Source organism: Theropithecus gelada, chromosome 3 (assembly GCF_003255815.1).
Source record: "Theropithecus gelada isolate Dixy chromosome 3, Tgel_1.0, whole genome shotgun sequence".
NCBI classification, from domain to species: domain Eukaryota; kingdom Metazoa; phylum Chordata; class Mammalia; order Primates; family Cercopithecidae; genus Theropithecus; species Theropithecus gelada.
The window spans coordinates 68,824,872-68,847,921 of NC_037670.1; the positions used below are offsets into that span (position 1 = coordinate 68,824,872).

A 23,050-nucleotide genomic window follows, 5' to 3' on the forward strand; every position below is an offset into this window, starting at 1 on the left:
AATGACTGTGTGAAGTGTTCCCTAATTTCACATAATTAAGTGTTTCTTAATTTCCTGTTTGGATTATTTGTTGCTAGTGTATAAAAAAATCCTGATTTTTGTGTGTTGATATTTGTGTGCTGGAACTTTGCCAAATTAGCTTATTAGCTCAATTTGATCTCAAATATTAGCTCACATATTTTTGTGGATTATTTATGGTTATCTACATAAGATCATGTCATCTGAAATAAATATAGTTTTATTTCCTTCTTTCTGTCTTAGTCCACTTGGGCTGCTGTAACAAAATGCCATAAATTGGAGGCTGAGAAGTCCAAGATCAAGGCACCAGCTAATTCACTGTCTGATGAAGGCCTGCTTTCTGGTTCATACATGGCACCTTCTAGCTGTGTCCTCACATGGTGGAAAAGGCAAGGTAGCTCTCTGGGATTCCGTTTTTTTGTTTGTTTGGTTTGGTTTTTGTTTGTTTGTTTGTTTGAGACAGAGTCTCACTCTGTCACCAGGCTGGAGTGCAGTGGCACAATCTCGGCTCATTGCAACCTCCAACTCCCTGGTTCAAACGATTCTTCTGCCTCAGCCTCTCGAGTAGCTGGGATTACAGGCACCTGTTACCACGCCCAGCTGATTTTTGTATTTTTAGTAGAGACAGAGTTTCACCATGTTGGCCAGGATGGTCTCGATCTCCTGACCTCGTGATCTGCCCACCTTGTCCTCCCAAAGTGCTGGGATTACAGGCATGAGCCACCATGCCCGGCCTCTGGGATTCTTTTTATAAGGGCTCTTTTTCTTTTTATGTGGGCTCTACCCTCATGACCTAGTCACCTCCTAAGGTCCCACCTCTTAATATCACCACACAGCAGATTTAACATATGAATTTTGAGGGGGACACAAAGAATTTTCCATAGCACTTTCCAATATGGATACCTTTTATTTATTTTTCTTCTCTAATTGCTTTGGTTAGAAATTTCTTCCCTAACTGCTCCACTACTATGTTGAAAGAAGTGGCAAAAGTGGGTATTCTTGTCTTGTTTCTATCTTAGGAAGAAAGTTTAAGTCTTTTGCCATTGAGTATGACATTAGCTATGGGGTTTTCGTATATGACTTTTATCATGTTGAGGAAATTTTCTTCTTGTTTCAATGAAGATAGGGTGTTGAGTTTTGTCAGATGCTTTTTTCTGCATCAATCAATATGACCATGTAGTTTCTTTGTTTTATTCCATTATTGTAGTATATTACATTAATTTTTGTATGTTGAACTATTCTTGTATTCCTGGGATAAATTTCACTTTTATATATAATCCATAACCATAACCTGAAGATATGCTGAAGAGGCTGGGTACAATGGCTCATGCCTGTAATTCCAACACTTTGGGAGGCTGGTGTGGGAGGATCACCTGAAACCAGGAGTTTGAGAAAAGCCTGGGCAAGTAAGCAAGATCCCACCCCTACAAAAAAATTGAAAATTAGAGCTGGACGTGGTAGCTCACACCTGTAATCCCAGCACTTTGAGAGGCTGAGGCAAACAGATCACCTGAGGTCAGGAGTTCGAGACCAGCCTGACCAACATAGAGAGACCCTGCCTCTACTGAAAATACAAAATTAGCTAGGCGTGGTGGCCCATGCCTGTAATCCCAGCTACTCAGGAGGCTGAGGCAGGAAAGTCGCTTGAACCTGGGAGATGGAGGTTGCAGTGAGCCAAGATCATGCCATTGCACTCCAGCCTGGGCAACAAGAGCAAAGCTCCATCTGAAAGAAAGAAAGAAAGAGAGAGAGAGAGGAAGGAAGGAAGGAAGGAAGGAAGGAAGGAAGGAAGGAAGGAAGGAAGGAAGGAAGGAAGGAGAAGAGAAGAGAAGAGAAGAGAAGAGAAGAGAAGAGAAGAGAAGAGAAGAGAAGAGAAGAGAAGAGAAGAGAAGAGAAGAGAAGAGAAGAGAAAAGAGAAAAGGAAAGAAAAGAAAAGAATCAGCCGGGCACAGTGGCTCACGCCTGTAATCCCAGCACTTTGGGAGGTGGAGGCGGGTGGATCATGAGGTCAGGAGATTGAGACCATCCTGGCAAACATGGTGAAACCCCGTCTCTACTAAAAATACAAAAAAAAAAAAATTAGCCAGGCGTGGTGGCGGGTGCCTGTAGTCCCCAGCTACTCGGGAGGCTGAGGCAGGAGAATGGCGTAAATCCAAGAGGCGGCAGAGCTTGCAGTGAGCGGAGATGGCGCCACTGCACTTCAGCCTGGGCGACAAAGCGAGACTCCATCAAGAAGGAAGGAAGGAAGGAAGGAAGGAAGGAAGGAAGGAAGGAAGGAAGGAAGGAAGGAAGGAAGGGAGGGAGGGAGGGAGGGAGGGAGGGAGGGAGGGATGGACGAAGGAACGAAGGAAGTTAGCTCGATGTGGTGGTTGTGCACCTTTAGTCCTAGCTATTCAGGAGGCCGAGGCAGGAGGATTGTTTGAGCCCAGAAGGTTGAGGCTGCAGTGAGCCATGATCGCACCACTGCATTCCAGCCTGAGCAACAGAGTAAGACCTCATCTCTAAAAACAATCTTTTTTTTTTTTTTTTTTTTTTTTTTTTGAGATGGAATCTCGCTCTGTTGTCCGGGCTGGAGTGCAGTGGCGCGATCTCTGCTCACCGCAACTTCCGCCTCCCGGGTTCACGCCATTCTCCTGCCTCAGCCTCCCGAGTAGCTGGGACTACAGGCGCCCGCCATCACGCCCACCTAATTTTTTGTATTTTTAGTAGAGACGGGGTTTCACCGTGTTAGCCAGGATGGTCTCAATCTCCTGACCTCGTGATCCACCCGCCTCGGCCTCCCAAAGTGCTGGGATTACAGGCGTGAGCCACCACGCCCGGCCTAAAAACAAATTTTTTAATACTGAAGAATTTTATTTGCTGGTATTTTGTTGAGGATTTTGCATCTACATTCACAAGAAATATTACTCTGTAGTTTCTTTTCCTGTAGGTAGCATCTTTGTCTGGCTTCAGTATCAAGGCAATGATGGCCTCATGAAATGAATCAGGAAGTGTTACTTCCTCTTTTCTTTTTTTGAAAGCATTTGAGAGAATTGGTGTTAATTCTTCTTTAAATGGTTGGTAGAATTACCAGTGTAGACATCTGGTCCTGGGATTTTCTTTGTTGGTGGGTTTTTTAGTACTAATTCCATTTCCTTACTTGTTAGTAGTCTAATGAGATTTTCTGTTTCTTCCTGAGTTAGTAGTAGTAGCTCCTGTGCGGAATTTTTGCATTTCATCTAAGTTATCCAAGTTTACCTAAGTTAAAGTTCCATTTTATCTAACTTGTCTAAGTCAACAAACAATACTAAATTGTTCATAGTATTCTCTCATAATCCTTTTTTTCTATAAAGTCAGTAATAACATTCACTCTTTCATTTTTTCATGCCTGATTTTAATAATCTGAGTTCTCTCTCTCCCCCTCCCTGCAATTGAGAGTCATTTAAAAGTGTCTTGTTTAAATTTTATGTATCTGTGAGTTTTCCAGTTTTCCCTTTGTTATTCACTGCTAGTTTTATTTCATGTGATCCAAAAAGATACTTTATATGATTTCAAATTTTTAAAATTTACTAAGACTTGTTTTATCCCTAAAATATCCTTGAGAATTCCCATGCACATTTGAGAAAAATGCACATTCTGCTGTTGTTGGATAGAGTGTTCTGTATATGTCTGTTAGGTCTAATTGGTTTAGAGTAGTGTTCTAGTTCTTTCTTTCCTTATTGATCTTCTGTCTAGTTGTTTAATCCATTATTCAAAGTAGTGGCCAGTCATGGTGGCTCACACCTGTAATCCCAGCACTTTCGGAGGCCGAGGAGGGTGGATCACAATGTCAGGAGTTCAAGACCAGCCTGGCCAACATGGTGAAACTCCATCTCTACCAAAAATACAAAAAAATTAGCCAGACACGGTGGTGCATGCCTGTAATCCCAGCTACTCAGGAGGTCGAGGCAGGAGAATCACTTGAACCCAGGAGGCAGAGGTTGCAGTGAGCTGAGATCACGCCATTGCACTCCAGCCTGGGCAACAGAGCAAGATGCTGTCTCGAGAAAAAACAGAAACAAACAAATAAAAAAAAAAACAAAATAGTATACTAAAGTCTCCAACTACTATTGTAGAACTCTCTATTTCTCCCTTCAATTTTGCAAAATTTTGTTTCATGTATTTTGGTGTTCTGTTGTTTGTAATTTTTATATCTTCTTAATAGATCAAAATTTTTATCAACATATAATGTTCTTTGTCTCTTGAGACTTTTTTTTTTTTTTTTTTTTTTTACTTAAAATCTATTTGGGCTGGTAATACAGCCACCACAACCCTCATTTTGGTTGTTATTTTCACAGAATATCTTCTTCCATCCTACTTTCAAATTCTTCTGTCTTTATATCTAAAGTGAGCCTCTTGTAGATAGCATACAGGTGGATAATGTTCTCTTTATTCACTCTGCCAATCTCTGCCTTTTAATTGGAGTTTAATCTATTTATATATAAAATAATTACTGATTAGGAAGGACTTCTACCACTGAGCTATTTTTTTCTGTGTGTCTTACACATTTTTAAGTTTCTCAATTCCTCCATTACTGAATTCTTTTTTTAATTCTTGATTTTGTGTGTGTGTTGTTACATTTTGATTATTTTCTCCTTTTGATAGTGACAGGAGGCAACCAAATGGCTGGCAGATAGGAGCTTGTCCCCCATGAAACTCCACCTTCAAGCCAAAAAATAGCCTGAAGGCTAAAAGACCAGACTGCTGGTCCCAGATGAAACCCACAATCCAGAGTGAGAACTTCCATTCCTCTTTGCCTGCCCTCTGAATAATCCCTTTTAACCAATCGAATGTTGCCTTTTCTAATACTACCTATGGCCTGCCCCTCCCCCATTCTGAGCCCATAAAAACCCTGGAATCAGCCACACTGGGGGCACTTTGCCAACTTCAGGTAGGGGGACCACCTCTGTATCCCCTCTCTGCTGAAAGCTGTTTTCAACACTCAGTGAAATTCTCACCTTGCTGTCTCTTCGATTGTCAGCGTATCCTCATTCTTCTTGGGTGTGGGACAAGAACTTGGGAATCAGTGCACAAACCAGACTTGGTCTGGGCAGCACGGGTGGGTGGACAATCTCCTGCAGCAGGTAGCATGGCCAAGTGAGGCCTGGGCAGGGCATCACCGAGGTCCCCAGCTTGCAAAGTGACCAAGGAAAAGTCCTTTGTCACTTTCCTTTTCTTATATTTTTCAGTTATTTTCCTAATGATTGCCTTGGGGATGGTAATTAACAACTTACACTTATAAGAAGCTAGTTTGAATAATAGTTCCAATAGTATATGAACACTATACTCCTATACATCTCCATCCTACTTCCTTTATATTGTTATTCCCACAAATTGTGTTTTTATACATTATATCCTCACTAACATAAACTTATAATTATTTTCCACATTTGCCTTTTAAATCGTATAGGAAACCGAGAATCACCAAAAAAAAAAACTACATTAATATTCACTGTTATATTTACCTATATAGTGACATTTAACAGTGTACTTTTATGTCTTCAGATGTCTTTGAATTACTACTTAGTGTCTTTTCATTTTAGCCTCAATGTTTTCCTTTAGCATTTCTTACAGGGCAGGCCTGCAGGTAATTAATTCCTTTTGGTTTTCTTTATCTGAAATGTCTAATTTCTTTTTTATTCTTGAAGAATAGTTTTGCTGGTTATAAGATTCTTAGTTAATAGTTTTTCTTTTCTTTCAGCACTTCAATTATTATTAAAGTGTTGTTATTATTATTATTATTTTGAGACAGTCTCCTTCTGTCACTCAGGCTGGATTGCAGTGGCACAATCTCTGCTCACTGCAACTTCCGCCTCCCAGGTTCAAGTAATTCTCCTGCCTCAGCCTCCTGAGTTAGCGGGATTACAGGTGCCCGCCACCATGCCCGGCTAATTTTTGTATTTTTAGTAGAGATGGGGTTTCACCATGTTGGTCAGGCTGGTCTCGAACCTGACCTCAAGTGATACACCCACCTTGGCCTCCCAAAGTGCTGGGATTACAGACATGAGCTAGCGTGCCTGGCCTAAAATGTAATTATTATTACAGCTGCCATTTGGCCTCCTTGGTTTCTAATGAGAAATCATCTGTTAAACTTATTGCAAATCCTTGGTATGTATGCTATGTGTCATTTCTCTCTTGCTGCTTCCAAGATTCTCTCTCTGTCTTTGTCTTTTGACAGTTTGACTATAATGTGTTTCACTGTGGATTTCTTAGAGTTTATCCCACTTGGATTTCATTGAGCTTCTTGGATGTGTATGTTTGTCTTTCAACAAATCTGGGAAATTATTTCACGTTTTCTCAAATATATTTTTCTTCCTCTTTCCATCTCTCTTCTTCTGGAGCTCCCATATACTTACATTGGTATGTTTGATGGCATCCTACTGGTCTCTTGGGTTCTGTTCATTTTTCTTCTTTCTTTTTTTCTGCTATGCAGACTGGATAACTTCAATTGCCTTTTCTTCAAGTTCACTGATTCTTTCTTCTGCCTGCTCAAATTGGCCATTTAACCCCTCCAGGGACTTTTTCATTTCAGTATTGTACTTTTCAGATCCAGCTTTTCTATTTGATTCCTCTTTAATAAATTATCTTTATTGTCATTCCCCATCTGTTAATACATTGCTCTCCCAATTTCCTGCAGTTCTTAGTCCATGGTTTTCTTTAGTTCATTAGGCATATTTAAGACAGTTGACTTAATGTCTTTGACTAGTAATTCCAATGTCTAAAATTCCTTATGGACAGCTTCTTTTAAATTATTTTTGTCCTGTTATAGAGCCATATCTTCCTCTTTATTTGCTTTGTAATACTTTGTTGAAAACTTAACATTTTGAGTAGTATAATGTGGTAATTCTGGAAGCCAGATTCTCCCCCTCCTTTGAGATTGGTTTTGTCGTTTGTTGAGGGCTTCAGTTGTCCATTTGTAGAGTGACTTTTCCAAACTATTTTTGCAAAGTATGTATTCTCCGTTGTGTCTGATCATTGATGTTTCTGTTCTGGTGTCTCTGCAGTCAGCCTATGACCTGGAAGTATTCCTTAAATGCCTAGATTTTTTTAAACCCAAGAAACAAAAAACCTAGCATGTACCTTTTTAAAAATCTTCTGATAGATGCCACCTGGAAGGCTGCTGCTGCCTGAAGGGGCAGAAACAAAGGCAAGCTCTACTCTGAGCCCTCAAGGAACCACCAGATAAACAAAAGAAATTTGATTCTCCAAATTTCTGGAAGACAAGGTCCTTTCTGCCCACTCTGGCTCCAGCCAGCTGCTCTAGGAACACAATTACTGTCCCCATGGCCACAGGAATGTTGAAGAATGCAGGATGGTAGCTGGTTTGCCACACCACTCACTTATGAGCCATCAGCATGCCTCTCCCTTCATCAAGCACTCCCATGGTTACTGTAAGTGTCCAATCAGGTTCCAGAATTCTGAAATAGTTGACTCTTACAGGATTTTTTTCTCTCCTAACTTAATGATTGTCTAGATCGAGGAACCAATTCCTGAAGTTTCCTATTTTGCCAGTTTCATGACATCATTCCCTAGTAACTCTCTTTTCAGACAAAAAGTTTCATTGACTTACTGTAGGACTAGCATCAAAGAGACTATGCCACCTAGTCTGTCTCCTTAAAACACCGAAATAATCAGTACACATTCGGGTAGGAGTTTGGCATTAGATCTGCCATCAATCAAGAGCTGGGGACAGCCCATGTCTTAAACTCTGACCCAAGGGCTAAAATATTCTTTGGTAGCAACAAAAGCTACAAACTATTGAACAACTTGTATGTGCCAAGAGCCTTATCTGCATTATCCCATTGAATCCTCTCAACAGCCCTTTGAGGTAGTAGAATTGTTGCCTGCCCCTTACTGAGGCTTAGAAACATTAAGGAATTTGCCCAAGGCCCTAGAGCTAGTGAGTGGCAAAGCCAGTCTTCAGACTCAGGCTGGAGATCCTACAGTTCTGTGTTACCCCAGTGTTATCCTGCCTCTCAGCACGGAGTCTTGGATGATTCTCCTACCCCCTCCCTAGGCAATGCACAGGACTACTCCCTGCACCCTTACTCATGCTCTGCCCTTCTTCCCCAACAGTGCTAGCCTTAGGCTTTATCCCCGACACACAGCCCAGGCTCCGTTCCATCTGTTGACAGAGGCAAACACTGGGGCAAAACCGACCTCTGTGGCTACCACTGTGTCCACCTCCACCAGCTTCAGCTGAAGCCTCTGAACATCTCCAGCATGGAGGAAGCCCCAAAGGACATTTCCTGTCCCCCAGCATATGCTTGACCCTGAAGCCCCCCCCGCCCCATCTAGTCGAGAAGACCAAACTTTTAACAATCCCGGAGTCAGAGTGACCCATGGGTGAATCTTAGCCAGGTCGCTCATAGCTGTTGCATCCTAGTAAGTCCCTTAACTCCCATGGGCTTCAGTTTCCCTGTATATAAAATGACAGCCTTCAGCTCACAGGCCAGTTGCAATCCATCTAAAGGGTCTAGCACATCCCCTGGCATGTGGAACCCACATGTGGTCATTTGATCCTGGCATGCTCTACTGTCTCTCGGCTCCTCTCCCCTTGCCTCTTTCCCTGACATCCTGGCCATCACCCACTGCCTAACACCCTCCCACTCACCAAGCCCTTAGCCTGCCCCTTAGCACAAGAGCACAGCCAGTCTCAAGTCTACCCTGCTGTAAGCAAACACTTGCAACATCATGCTGACCTCCAGGCCCTGTTGCATCAGTGTGCCCACACTTGGTTCCCAGCTGGTACTGAGGGTATCAGGGAACAGGCCAGTGGTGGAAGGGCGGACACTTTGTGTTCCCTGGCTTCCTGGCTCCCAATATCTTTCCCAATGGCATATGGGGTCTAGCAGACCTTGGCTCTAACTATGAGCCAAGTTAGCTCTTTTAACTAAGAACAAGTTAAATTGGCTCATTTAACTATGAACCTCTATCCTTTAGAATCTGGGTCTTCGGGCTTGCTTCTGTGCAAAATGGCAGATAAGGCTCAACCTTTCTTTTTTTAACTTCATTGTTAAATATTACTCCATTAATACACATTTACTGCAGAAAATGTAGGAAATACAGATAAGCAAAAAGGAGAATAAATTAAAATCACTCATACCACCATCAGCAAGATAATTACTGTTACCATTTTGGTATATTTCCTCCCAATACATATATCATCTGTATCATATTATGACAAAAATGGATCATACTATGTTTCCTATGTTTCCCCTGTGTTAGTCATCTATTGCAGTATAACAAACTGCCTCAAAACTTAGTGGCTTCACCTTTCCATGTATTATGATGACAAGAATGTGATATGACACTGTCCTATATCTGGACCATATGCTAAAAGACAGAAAATGGTTTCTAAACTTATTTGTCCTGTAATAACAAAATTTTATTTCATAAAATGTTTAAAAAAAAAAAACCATAGTAGCTTGAAACAACAAACCTTTGTTATCTCACACAGTTTCTGTAGGTCAGGAATTCAGAAGCAGCCTAGCTGGGTGGTCTGGCTTGGTGTCTCTCCTGAGGCTGCAGTCAAGGTGTTAGCTGGGGCTGCATCATCTGAAGGCTTGACTGGGACTGGAGGAGCTGCTTCCAAAGTGGTTCACTCACATGGCTGGCAAGTTGGAGCTGCCTATTGGCAAGAGGCCCCACTTCTTCTCAATGGGTCTTCCCAGAGTTCTTGTAGGCATCCTCATAGCATAGCAGTTGGCTTCCCCCAGAAGGAACAGTCCAGGAGAGGACAAGGCCGAAGCCACAGTGTCTTTTCTGGCTTAGGCTCCGAAGTCATACTCCACCATTTCTGCATTATCATATTAATATAATGCAGGCTAGACCTATTCTGCATGGGAAGGGACTATACCATGGGGTGAACACCAGAAGCAGGGCTAATTGAAGGCCAGCTTCAAGGGTGGTTATACATTCCCTTTCAACAGTATGTCATGAACATCTTTCCATGCCAATAGGAGCAGATGAATCTTAACATTTTTAATGACCACATATAAGTGTAGCATAATTTATTTAACCAACCTCCTGTAGTTGGATATGTGGGTTGTGTCTCATTTTTTGATACTAGAATTAATCATTTTGAATATCCATCACCAAACTTGTCATATTATTTTCTTGTGATGAATGAAAAAGAAAATCAAGTCATGCCTGTCAATCTGAAGCCTGAGCAACTAAGAAATGGGGATACCACAGGGACATAGAGCAGGGTCCCTTCTGACTCTGCTCTTCTCTTTCTCTCCCCATTAAATGGGGAGTTCACTATCTACTGCACAGCTGCACAGTTCTGTTTTTTCAGAAAGTTCTAAGCAGAAACAATGTTCATCCATCCTCCTCAGGATAGCCCTTGAGCTAATGAAGACTCTAAGCACGTTCTGGACATCCTCCATGAATCATCATCTCTGAGGCCCTCCCCTTCTTGGCCCCTCTTCTCTGGACAGGTTCTGGACAGGCTTGCCCTTCCAAAATTCCTGGAAAGCAGCAGGAACTGTTCCTGCTACACTGACCCTCAACTTTAATGCAGTGCAGACCTGTTGGTGTCACCCCTTATCCTGAAGAGGGGGCATTGAGACAGGACAAGGGTGGGTGCCCAGGAGGGTTGGCATGAGTCATGAGAATCTGGTCCTGGAGAATTAGACAGTGTGGGGAAGTAGGGGTGTTGAGTGCCTTTCTGGCCTCACAGATGCCAATGAGTATCAGCAGGTGGCCCCCAGAAAGGAACTCTAGGTGATGCCTGTGGCTCTAAACACAGGCTAGAGAGGGCACTTGCAGTTCAGCCAACCCAGAAAGGGGGCCCCCTTGCCTCAGATTCAGCCTTTGTACACATCCTCAGCCTTTCTTGAGAACTGAATTTAGATTCTCCTCCCCTGTGCTGTGTGCTTGGCCCAGGAGAAGGGCAAGTCTCGCTGGGTAGCTGCTTCTTGGCCTGGCTGAACCAGAAGGCCCCAGTGCCACTCCAAACCTGGGTGTGAGCCCTGCCCCCATGAGCAAACAGTAGCTCAGAGCTGGGGGCTGTGGGGGTCAGTGGCCTGTCACATGAGGTCTGATGAGGCCACCTCTGCTCTATTTTGGGAAAGGGATCAATTGTATCAAGGGCTTTCTTGGGAGTGATCACTCTGGCCCACTTGCCAGCTCCAGCTAATTTTAGCAGGCTTTGGCAGGTGCCAGCAAGTACGTGGCATGTGGATGTCACTCCCAGGTGAGCCCAAGGAGGGGTCTGGGCCAGAGCCCGGGAGTCATGGTCCATGCCCACGGAGGCACCCAAAGCAAGCCTGAGGCCTGGACTTTGCAGTCACAAAATTAAGAATGATAGCCCCGGTTTTTTGTTTGTTTTTGGTCAATTGGCCGCCTTCCTCCACCACCCCTTCCCCAAGTGCCATACAGACCCCTGGATTGTATGAAATGCACATCGAACCTCTCTGCAGATGAAAATCCACTGGGGATCCCCTTGCCTCCAAGAGCAAGTCCAGACCTGCACCGGCGAGGGCCAGGCCCCCTTAGGACCCCCTCCCTGTCCGAGGGCATTTCAATAAGTGTTCTGTCCCCAAGGCAGCCTGGTGACTTTCTGCCCCCACAAGGCTGAGGAATAGCAGGTGGGTAGGCTGGCTCTGCACACCTCCTCCTGCTGGGCAGCAATCCCAACCCCATGTTCACAGAGTGTGGCCAGGTGCCCCATGGCTCTCTCCCCATGGCCCTGTCAACTCTTACCCCACATGGGCCTCCCCTCCCTTTCTGGCCCTGCCTCTGACCCCATGGCAGGGGGCAGAGTATTTCAGCAGCTGCCGGGCTGAGCCCTTTCAGTGCAGAAGCCCTGGGCTGCCAGCCTCAGGCAGCTCTCTATCCAGGCAGCCATTGCTGCCACAGCGGGGGCCTTATGCTCCAAGGCTACAGCATGTGCTAGGCCTCGGCAGGCAGGAGCATCTCTGCTTCCCAAAGCATCTACCGCTTAGTCCCTCGGAGAGATGGCGATGGATGCCACAAGGAGCCAGGCCCAGACAGCCTTGACTCTGGTAAGGGTCACACCAAAGTTAGCGACTTTGCATTGGGAGAACAGCGCCCAGGGCAGGGCCCTTGGTTTTGCAGATTACCAAAACCAAGGCTGGGGGCAGGGAAGGCAAGCAGGCTCTGGGCACCTTGGAAGGAGGCACACGAGCCTCAGGGGTCCTGGCTAGGGCAGCTGTGCCCGCCACTGCCCCCCCCCGCCCACCACCCCTCCTCACTGTGGCTGCCCACTGTCCAGCCTCTCGAAGGGTTCTAGGGCACTTGCTCCTGGAGCTAACAGTGACCCAGGACACTGGTGTCTGGGGCTTGGCCTGAGGCTTTTATGGGGGGAGGCGGCTGGCTGCCCAGGGCTGTCTGGCTGTCTGGGGGCTCTGCGTGGCATTTCTAGGGGTTGGTGGATCAGGGATTCGGTCCCTCAGGAGAATGTGGACACCAGCCCGAGGTCGCTCACTTCTGTGGACTTAGCCACCTGAGGGCCCGGGAATGGAGGGGACCAGGCTACAGCTGGGCATGTGGCACTGGGATGGGCTCTGGAGCCCCCAGGCCTGCAGTGCTTGCCCAGGGACTTCCCTGGCCCTTGGCCGTGTCCTCGGGGACACACAGCTCCTCCAGTCGGCCCCTCCCAGTGCTGGAATAGACAGCTCCTCAGTCCACATCTGCCAAAGGCGGCCCTAGAAGGCATCCTGCCTTTTGTACTGCGTTCTGGAGGTGGGGCCACAACGCACTGCTCACTGCATAAAAGGGACAGCATCCTGCCCCTGGCAGCTCTGCCCGACCAGCTCTGCCTCTCCCACTGCTATCCAACCTGTACACCCTGGTGACCGTGTCCAGGCTCCACATCTACTTCTCCAGCCAGACTCTCCTCTGAACTCTGGCCTCACATGGCCAACTGCTACTTGGAACAAATTGCCCCTTGGCTGGCAGATGTATTAACATGCCCAGACCAGGATCCTGATCCCACAACCCAACTCCCAGGTCAGGTGGAACCTCTTCTTCTCAGGCCCTTCTGTTCCTCTCCTCAGCCCCTCCCACCTCCCTTCAGAGTAAGTCTAGACTTTTACCCCTCTCACCAAGCCTGCACCCACCATCCCTGCGCAGGGGTTGTTAGGACAGCCCGACGCCCTGCTCCTACCCTGCCCCAAGATGCCCCCGCTCTGCAGCCCGGTGCCTCCAGGCTTCTCACCTCCTGCTGCTCACAGCTCAGCCTCACTCCCTCCCTCCCCATCTCTGCTCCAGCCTCAATGCAGGTCCCCTGCCCCCATCTTCTGACAGGAGCTGCCTGACCTCGTCCCTGCTTCATCTGTCCCCATTCCTTCACCCCCCAACCTGTCCCCAGTTTGACTGAGATTCTTTCCTGCAAATCCCCACCCTTCAGAGGAGTTGGTCCTGCTGTCAACTCTGCTTCTGTACCCCGCGCCGCACCTGGCATTCAGTGGGCATTTGCTGAAGAGATGAGGGTCAGATGCCCTGCAGGGAGTGTGGGGCGTCCTCAGGCGAGAAAAGTTGTACTTTTGACTGTGAGCCCCAATTATGTGTCCTGTGACCTCTCGGGTGAGGTCAGTAAGAGAAACCTCTGCAAGCCGGCTGGGGCTGCCTCCCAGAGGCTGCCAGGGGGAAGGACAGGCTCTGTCTGTGCTCTTCTGGCCTCACAGACAGGCTCTATCTGTGCCCCAGGCTACACCTGGGGGGGCCAAGCAGCTTCTCAGGGCTCCCCAGGTATTAGCACATTTCCTAGGCTGCTTGGGAAAGCCCTGTAAGCTTGCATAGACACCCAGCAAGAGGCTAGCCAGAGAGACACTTGTAGCTGGGGTCTGGGCACAAGTAACAGCTCGGTGCTGGGCCTGAAGTCAGGCAGGATGCAGCCTGGCTGGGTGAGAGGAAAGTTTGGAGCCAGTGCCTGGGTTCAAACCCCTCCATGGCCCGTGGTTCTGTGGGCCTGGGGAAGGGTTTGTACCTCTGTGTCCAGTTTCCTCACTTATAAAAAATGGAGATAGGCCGGGCGCGGTGGCTCAAGCCTGTAATCCCAGCACTTTGGGAGGCCGAGATGGGCGGATCACGAGGTCAGGAGATCGAGACCATCCTGGCTAACACAGTGAAAACCCGTCTCTACTAAGAAATACAAAAAATAGCCGGGCGAGGTGGCGGGCGCCTGTAGTCCCAGCTACTCAGGAGGCTGAGGCCGGAGAATGGCGTGAACCCGGGAGGCGGAGCTTGCAGTGAGCTGAGATCCGGCCACTGCACTCCAGCCTGGGCTACAGAGGGAGACTCCGTCTCAAAAAAAAAAAAAAAAAAAAAAAAAAAAAAATGGAGATAACAAAAGTACCCATGTCCCAGAGTGGCTGTACCAATAATAAGGAAGCGTGCCCAGAGCAGGCCTGGCACACAGGAAGTGTGCATCAGCCTCAGTCCCTGCCATTGGGCTTGTCCTGGGTGTCTGTGAGGCAGACCTCTGCCCCACAACGTGACCCCCAGGCTTGTGAGACCAAGCTGGGTCAGGGCTTCCTCCTCTGGGATTGCATGCTTACCAAGTGCCAGGAGGGGGACTTCTGCAGGCCCAGGTGCACCCTGAGGAAGGGGCTTGCTCCCACCAAGAACAAGGCTCGCCTTTGGAGGATGCTCCCCACATAAGAGGTGAACCCCCAGGTCTACTGGTGACTACAGCCTCAGAACCTGACAGCATCTATCCTCCAACCCATGCCCACTGGGAAGTGTGTGAGGGGTCCTCATAGGCCCTGTGGTGTGGACAATGCAGGGACCCTGCAGCATCTGGCTAGGGCAGGGCCCAGATAAGAGCCCTGGGCCAGGAGACCCTGGCCGGTTCTGCCACTGTGGGGTGACAAGCTCCCCCACCCCATGTCCCCCGCTTCTCTGCAGCCCCACAGAGAATGCAGACCTACTTTTACAGAAATCCAGATTTTTGTGTAAAAGTGTCTCTATTTTAAATAGATTTTAAGTGGTGGCAGCAAATTTAAGCTTTTGAGAATATTATACAGGACAAATCAGATTCGCAGGCCAGATGCCACTTTATTTACAGAAATGGAATCAGGTCCTACCTCAGGTCCCATCTCACGTTTTCACTTATGCCTATGTGTCTCCTTCATGGGAAAGGCCACAGGAGGCCCTGCAGTAAGCATCCTGGAGTTGATTTAAAGTCCCTGACGGTGAATATGGGGGTCCTCACTGTTGCAGCAAGGGGGCACACCCCTGTGTATCTTAGAAATGCCTGCAGCCCTTTTGCTGCAGAACAGATTCTTAGGAGAGAAACTGTCAGATCAGAGTTCAACTTAGAGAAACTCCAAATTGCCCTCTGAACAGATGGTATCAGTTTGACATCACGCAATGCCGGGATTCCTGGGGGAGAACTTTCTGGCCTAGAAGGCAGTAGAGCCGGGACTTCACCCAGTCAGTGGCAGGGCCACACACAGGCCTTGATACAGAGGGGAAAGACTTGGGCCTCCTCGACACCCTACGGGGCCCAGCCTCCCAACATGTGATAAGAGAAACAGCAGCCACCTTGTACCTCGCTCTCCCTGTTCTCCAAGGGCTGGGCCAGTTCTCCCCACAGCCCTGCAAGGGAGGATCACTCAAGGGCCCTAACTGTCTGACAATACAGCCACACTCTGATCAGCCGCCTGGGCACAGGCTCCATGTCATTGTCCTCTGCCAAGACCTCAGACTGAAATGTTGGCTCCTCCCATGAAGAACCTGGGGCCAAAGGACCAGAGTCCAGGTCTGTGGCCGCCAGGATGGGCCACTTGGAGAGAGGCACAAAGGTGGTACCAGGCAGGTGTGAGGGCTGGACCTTTGCAAGAGCAGCATCATTTTTGTTGAGAGCCTGCAGGTACCTTATAATTGGGTCCCTCTGACCAATCTTGTCTGGCGGGAGATGCCAGGCAGGCTCCCCAGGACTTCCTGCCAGTAGCCACTGTGTGCGTGGATTTGGGTGCTGGCCTCACCACAGTGTACTGGCTGTCTGTGCCTGCATAAATGACTTCTGTAAGCCTTTCTTCATCTGCAAGATGGGTGCTGCTGGCACCTCCTCCCCAGTGCTGTGGTGACCCGGCATAGTGTGTGAGGCTGCTATGTGAGGCACCTAATGCAAGGCCTGGCATATGGAGGAATTCAGCAAATGGCAGATGCCTTCACAGTTAGTTCCTGGCATTCTCTACATTGGTGGGTGTAGGAAAGAAAGACAGAGGAGGCAAAGGTTGTAGCTGTGGGACATTGAGGACAGCCTGGATTGCTCCACAGAGCCCTGAGGACATCTCCAGGGGTGTGCTCCGCAGGGGCAGTTGGATTGGAGGGTTGGAGGTCGGGGAGGGCGTGCACTCCCACCCATGCTCAGAGCCTCGAAACAGTGCCTGCTCAGCCAACATGGGTGTTTGATTCTGTGTCTTTTGTCACAGACTTTACCAGCCCCATCCCTTTCTGACCTTGCCTGAGTTTAAAATTCACATGTGGGGTCTCATTAGGAGACATGGTTCTGAACTAAAGATCTGTATCTATTGGGAATGCTTTGGGCTGCAGAAAGCCAAACACCTGACTCACGGTGGCATAGGTGGTTTCTGTCTGCTCCCATAAGCCGCACATGGAGGGTGAATCTGGCATTACTCTCGCCTCCCTACGTTCGCGGTATGCTAACAGCTTTAACCTCTGGCCTTGTTTCTTCATCGTTGCAGGGTAGCTATCACAGCGCTGGTTATCACATCCTTACACAGCTGTGTCTACAAATTTAGGAGGACACTGAAGCTCCTCCCCCTGCTAAAATCAGGCTTTCCTTCACTTGTCATTGGCCAGAACTGAGTGACATGCCCAACTCTAGACCAATCATCAGTAAGAGGAGTATAGTATTGCTGTGCCTACCTTAGACTAATCATGGCGCAATGTGCTCCCCACACCAACAAAATCTGAGTTCTAAAAACTGAGGAAGAAGAGGAAAATCGCCATGTTGCCTCCTGTCTGGGATTCAGATCATCTCCAACCCCCTGAGCTTATGCGTAAGACTGTGGGCAAAAGTGTGTGAGTTTTTGTGGAATGGGTCCACAGTTTTATCAGAGCATCTTTCCTTTTTCTTTTTGATTCAAGATGAAAATATCCTTATGATTATTTTTCTCACCACTGCCCAGAGATAACCAGCACATTAACATGGCCTTTTCTCCATGAATAGCACTAGGGTGCCCAGGGGACAGACACATAGCTGTCCACACACCAGCTTGCTGGGTATGCAGAGGCAGAGTCACATCTGCATTCAGAGCCTGTCCTCACACTGCCGTGTGGAGAGCGAGCAGCCACACCATGGGCCGTCCATGCTCACGGGAGTGGTAGTATCGGATCTGAGCTTCGTGTGCCCAGGCGTCTCTCACGTCAGTGCATAGGGACTCTCTTCCTTCTGTGGCCCAGTGTGCCCATGCCACAGATGGCTTCAGTCAGCAGACACCTCCTTCTAGACACTCACGCTCACTCCTGGCTGGCCCTTAGCACACCTGTGCAGACTGGCCCATTTATTTTCTGGTGTAAATCCCAGAAGTAGGAGGACTGGGTCTCTCTGATAGCAATGCCAGCTGCCTGGCGCCCTCCAGACAGGCGGCTCAAACCCCACCTCGCCAGCTCTCCCTGTTAGTCCCTCCTTTCCCTGGCTCTGACCTGAGGGACGAAGCAGGGTGCTACAGGACGCTGTGCCACAGGGATATCGTCATGGACAGAAGCCACTCTGCCCTCTGCTGCTCACCCCTCCAACACGCCCCGGGCTGCATTTGTTGAGTGGCTGGTCCCAGACTCTGCTCTTCTGACTTGCCAGCTGGTTTTACCTGTAGTAAAGTTTGAGATGATGGGTCATCCTGAACCCGGGGTCAGAGGACAGAAGGAGGCCAGCGGCATGTGGGGGAAATAGCCTGTGAGGCCCTCGGCGTGTGGGTGCCTGGTGACAGCCCCACCCTGAGTCCCCAGCCCTGCTGCTCCCATCCCCCTCCTTGTGCAGGTAGAGCAGATCCTGGCGGAGTTCCAGCTGCAGGAGGAGGACCTGAAGAAGGTGATGAGACGGATGCAGAAGGAGATGGACCGTGGCCTGAGGTTGGAGACCCATGAAGAGGCCAGTGTGAAGATGCTGCCCACCTACGTGCGCTCCACCCCAGAAGGCTCAGGTACCACATGGTAACCGGCTCCTCATCCAGAACCAGCTGTGGGCTCAGCACTAGCTGGGAAAAGAACCCCAGGCACTCCCAGACTCACAGCCAGTCCAAGACAGAATCTCCTGGGGAGCAATGAAGTCCCCGAATTGTGAGGCCAGTTCTCACCCTTGGCTCCTCTGGTCCGGCCCTGGGGCACTCGGACTCACCCTGGAGCTGGCAAACCTCAGGAAAACTGACTTTTTAAATCTCACTCCTGGCCAAGTGCAGTGGCTCACCCCTGTAATTTCAACACTTTGGAGGCTGAGGCGGGCGGATCACAAGGTCAGGAGTTTGAGACCAGCCTGCCCAACATGGTGAAATTCCGTCTCTACTAAACATACAAAAATTATACAGGCATGGTGGTGCATGCCTGTAGTCTCAGCTACTCAGGAGGCTGAGGCATGAGAATTGCTTGAACCCGGGAGGCCGAGGTTGCAGTGAGCCAAAATCACGCCACTGCACTCCAGCCTGGGTGACTGAGACTCCATCTCAAAAAAAATAAAATAAAAAAAAGCTGGGCATGATGGCTCACGCCTGTAATCCCAGCACTTTGGGAGGCCGAGGGGGGCAGATCACAAGGTCAGGAGATCGAGACCATCCTGGCTAACATGGTGAAATCCCATCTCTACTAAAAATACGGAAAAAAATTAGCCAGGTGTGGTGGCAGGCGCCTATAGTCCCAGCTACTCGGGAGGCTGAGGCAGGAGAATGGCGTGAACCTGGGAGGCGGAGCTTGCAGTGAGCCGAGATCACACCACTGCACTCCAGCCTGGGCGACAGAGCGAGACTCCGTCTCAAAAAAAAAAAAAAAACCTCACTGCTCCCCATGGGCACTTAGGGAACGCCCAGCCTGGCTCTGCACTGGCCATTGCACTAGGTCCTCAGTTGGTCCCTGGGCTCTTGGTGACTCTGTCTAAGGCAGGAGTTTCTCATTGACTTTTCCCCAGCTGACCTTTGACCCCTCCACAGTTGATGCTGGTGTCCCCAGGTGTCTGGTGGCCCCTTGTCCAGCTCCCTTGGTCCCCTTGTGCCTTCCCTCCTCCTCTCTGTAATATCCGGGCTAGTCACCCGGGGCCCACCCAGCCCAAGGCCAGCCTGTGGGTGCCCCTGAGGCTGACATACTTCTCTCTGTGCCTGTAGAAGTCGGGGACTTCCTCTCCCTGGACCTGGGTGGCACCAACTTCAGGGTGATGCTGGTGAAGGTGGGAGAAGGTGAGGAAGGGCAGTGGAGCGTGAAGACCAAACACCAGATGTACTCCATCCCCGAGGACGCCATGACTGGCACTGCTGAGATGGTGAGCAGCACAGGGGCCAGGGCAGGGGGCCAAGGCCACGCAGGATCTCAGGGCCCAGCTAGTCCTGACAGGAGGTCCCACCCATCCACCAGGGGTGGGGAGAGCAGGGGCTGGAGGACCACCCAGCCTCAGAGGCAGCTGGAGGCCTGGGTGAACAGGACTGGCCAACATGTCCCCAAGTCCCACAGTCACCATCTGACCAGCATTGAGAGGGGAACGGGCTGAGGAGGGGTTAGTGGCAAGAGGAGCCCCAGCCAGTCACACTTTGTCCAGTTTACCAGAGGAAAAGCCAATGTGTAAGAACAGAAATGTGACCCGGCAGCCAGTGCACCCCCCACCTCTCCAAGGGCCACCCCTCACCCTTCACCAGCATGCACAGAAAGTGGGGTGACAGCAATCACAATGTCTACCCAGGCAGCAAGGACCCCTGACCATGGGGAGGACTGGGGTGCAGGGGACCCAGAAGCAGAATGAGGCCTAGGGGGAGCTGGGCAAGGCCAGAGCCCCAGCTGCAGCCAACCACGTGGCCAAGGCCAGCTCCTGGAGAGGCAGGGCTCCGAGGCAGGAGGCTGCCCGTGGTTGCCCGTCCTCACACCCCTGCGGCTTGCTAGCCTGTCTATGGGCTGGGCGTGAATCAAGGCAGTGGGGATGATGTGGGGACTTCCCTGGCCCCAGCAGCCAGTGAGGAGCCTGGTCAGTCAGCGGAGCATTCAGCAGTACCCAATTCCGTGGAGAGGCCCGTGTGAGGGGAGTCAGGGCTGGCCTTCAGCAAGGATGGGTGGCCAGGACACCTGGAAGTAGGAAAGGAGACTCCAGGTGCTGCAGACAGAAATCAAGGATGCGCCTCCATCTGGAGCCTCAGGAACAGCCGGCCAGGCCTGAGACTGGATTTTACAAGGTTCAGCTGGGAGGGCTAGGCTGACAGAGCACAGCCGGGCTGGGGACCAGCCTGCCCTGTGTTGCCCTGTCCCGGGGGCCACTGTCAGCAGGTCTTGGCATAGGGGAGGCTTAGGGCCTGAGCCCAATGAGCAGCAGCGGAAGAGGAGAGGGAAACTGCGGACAGGCCTGGCATTCAGTGGCCAGGGGGTGCAGTGTTCCCTGAGGAATAGCTTGGCATGAGGCCCTGGGGAGGGCTGCAGGCCGGCGCACCCCCCCATGCCAGATGGTCACCGTGGTGTGCATCTTCCAGCTCTTCGACTACATCTCCGAGTGCATCTCTGACTTCCTGGACAAGCATCAGATGAAGCACAAGAAGCTGCCCCTGGGCTTCACCTTCTCCTTTCCTGTGAGGCATGAAGACATCGATAAGGTGGGCCAGGTGGAGGGACAGAAGGCAGATGAGGGGAGGCATAGGCGCCCCAGATGAACTCTGCCTTCAAATGCAGCCCCCATACCCTGTGCTCAGAAGGGAGATCTGGATTCAAATTGTGGCCATGTCACCTGCCACCTCTAATGCTGTGGAAAAGAAGCATCACATTAGCTAATTCTGGCTCTGCACCCTGTGAGGCACCAGCTGTGATCACCCCACTACAGTGGAAAGAGCAGCTGGTAGTGGAGTGGGGCTCAAACTCAGGCAGCCAGGCTCCGGGTCACCTGCAGGCCACGGTCATGTCACAATGCCTCTAGCTGAGTCAGAAATGTGAAGGAACTGAGATTCTACCCTCCCTGCAAGCTAGCAAGGTGGCCTGCCAGTTACATCTGTGCATGCACACACACACAGTCATCTATGCACGCACATAAAACATGAGACCTTTGGGTCAGGGAGAAAGCCAGTTCCTCACTCACAGCAGAAGCATCAGCCAGAGCAACATCTTATGTGGTTTTCCAAGCCCCAGTCCCTACAGAGACACAGAGAGGGACAGGTGGCACCTGTGCATGCAGTGGGGTGCCTTGCAGGAAGGAAATCCTGATTTTACACCGAGCTGCTTCCTGCAGGCCCTGCCTTGACTCTGGGATGACGTCTCAGAGCTGTGCAGTACAACATTCTTAAATTGGCTGGGACTCAGCCCTGCAGAAATATGAGATATTCAAGGAGAATCGTTCCCAACACCTCTCAAAGCTATGGGGCTGCTCTGAGCCTGTTTCCTCAGCTGTAAAGTAGGGTGCATACGCTTGTGGCCCTAGGCAGGAGGTAGTGACATGCCCTAGCACCCTGCCTCTAACATATGTCAAGCAGCCATGAGGCCTCCCTCTCCCCACAGGGCATCCTTCTCAACTGGACCAAGGGCTTCAAGGCCTCAGGAGCAGAAGGGAACAATGTCGTGGGGCTTCTGCGAGACGCCATCAAACGGAGAGGGGTGAGGGGGCACCTGTGACTGCCAGGGGGGCTGCCCTGGGCCACCCACCCCAGCACTGCCTGCCTTTCTCCTTGGCTCCCAGCACTGCAGCCTCTGTGCTTCTTGGCAGGACTTCGAAATGGATGTGGTGGCAATGGTGAATGACACGGTGGCCACGATGATCTCCTGCTACTACGAAGACCATCAGTGCGAGGTCGGCATGATTGTGGGTAAGGGCTCCTTGCACCCCTGCCCCTTCCAGACTGCCGAGTCGCCCTGGGTACAACAGGCTTTACGGGGCCCTGTGGGGTGAGGACCAAAGTACTTAACAACCGGTGACGTCAGAGCCGAGCCTGGCGCTGGAGCCTGGGTGGTCTTGGGGTATCAAAATGGAAGCACTGTGTACAGTAGGAAGCATTTCAACGCCGTGATGCCACATGTATGCCAGCTGCACATCCACCTCGCCCATCAGGATTATAATTAAAACACTTTATTTGGTAAATTGACCAACTGGACAGATTTGTCCAGGTGGAAGAGGATAAGCAAAAGTGGTGCCATTCCTACCCGAATGATCTTTCCACCGGCCTGCCTCTGTCCCTGCCCCCACCCAAAGTGAAGGCAGGTACCAGGAAAGGGAGCAGCAGCCCGCCCCTCCCAGCAGAGGGGTCTTCCACACCAACTCAGACCTTTCTCAGAAGTTCCAGAGGTCATTATAACGAGCCTTCACTGAGGAGCAATCCAATCAGATCAGGTATCTGCTGTGCGCATGGGCGTGTGGTTCTATAATTCTCTTCCACTCTCACCTTTCAGAAGGAACATTGTCTTTAAATCCAGCATCTAAATGTGAGCCCCAGCCATCCCTGCTGTGATCCCCCCAGCCCTTTCCACCCTCTCCTCCGGAGCTGCCTGGGGCTCCCCAAGACACTTCCATATGAATTCCCACCAAGCCAAGCTGCAGCTGCTCGGCCCAGGCATAACCCCTCCTGGGGCAGAGGTGGCAAGGAGTGACCCACGGCTCACATCTGCCCCACATACACTCTTGACTCTGCTCAGTGTTTAAAAACATGCTTATACCAATTACCAAGATCTGAAAATTAGGAGAATTCACATCAAAGTCTGGATTTCTGTTTGTTCATAAAAAACTAGAAGGCGGCCAGGCAAGGTGGCTCACGCTGGTAATCCCAACACTTTGGGAGGCTAAAGTAGGCGGGTCATTTGAGGTCAGGAGTTGAAGACCAAAATTAGCTGGGTGTGATGGCACATGCCTGTAATC

At 49.8% G+C, this 23,050-nt stretch overlaps 1 protein-coding gene across 3 annotated transcripts in view; it reads left to right on the forward strand.

The window, feature by feature from the left end:
* The window catches only part of GCK (glucokinase), a 48,105-nt gene that overhangs the window by 19,633 nt on the left and 5,422 nt on the right, over positions 1 to 23,050 (forward strand). For 2 of the 3 annotated variants that reach the window (XM_025379846.1, XM_025379845.1), the window contains exons 2-6: positions 18,017 to 18,179; positions 19,347 to 19,501; positions 20,691 to 20,810; positions 21,703 to 21,798; positions 21,908 to 22,007. In XM_025379846.1, coding sequence (XP_025235631.1) covers positions 18,017 to 18,179; positions 19,347 to 19,501; positions 20,691 to 20,810; positions 21,703 to 21,798; positions 21,908 to 22,007 — 634 coding nt within the window. Of the gene's footprint in view, positions 1 to 11,836; positions 12,048 to 18,016; positions 18,180 to 19,346; positions 19,502 to 20,690; positions 20,811 to 21,702; positions 21,799 to 21,907; positions 22,008 to 23,050 lie in introns of those variants that run through there. The other variant, XM_025379844.1, reaches the window with a different exon arrangement.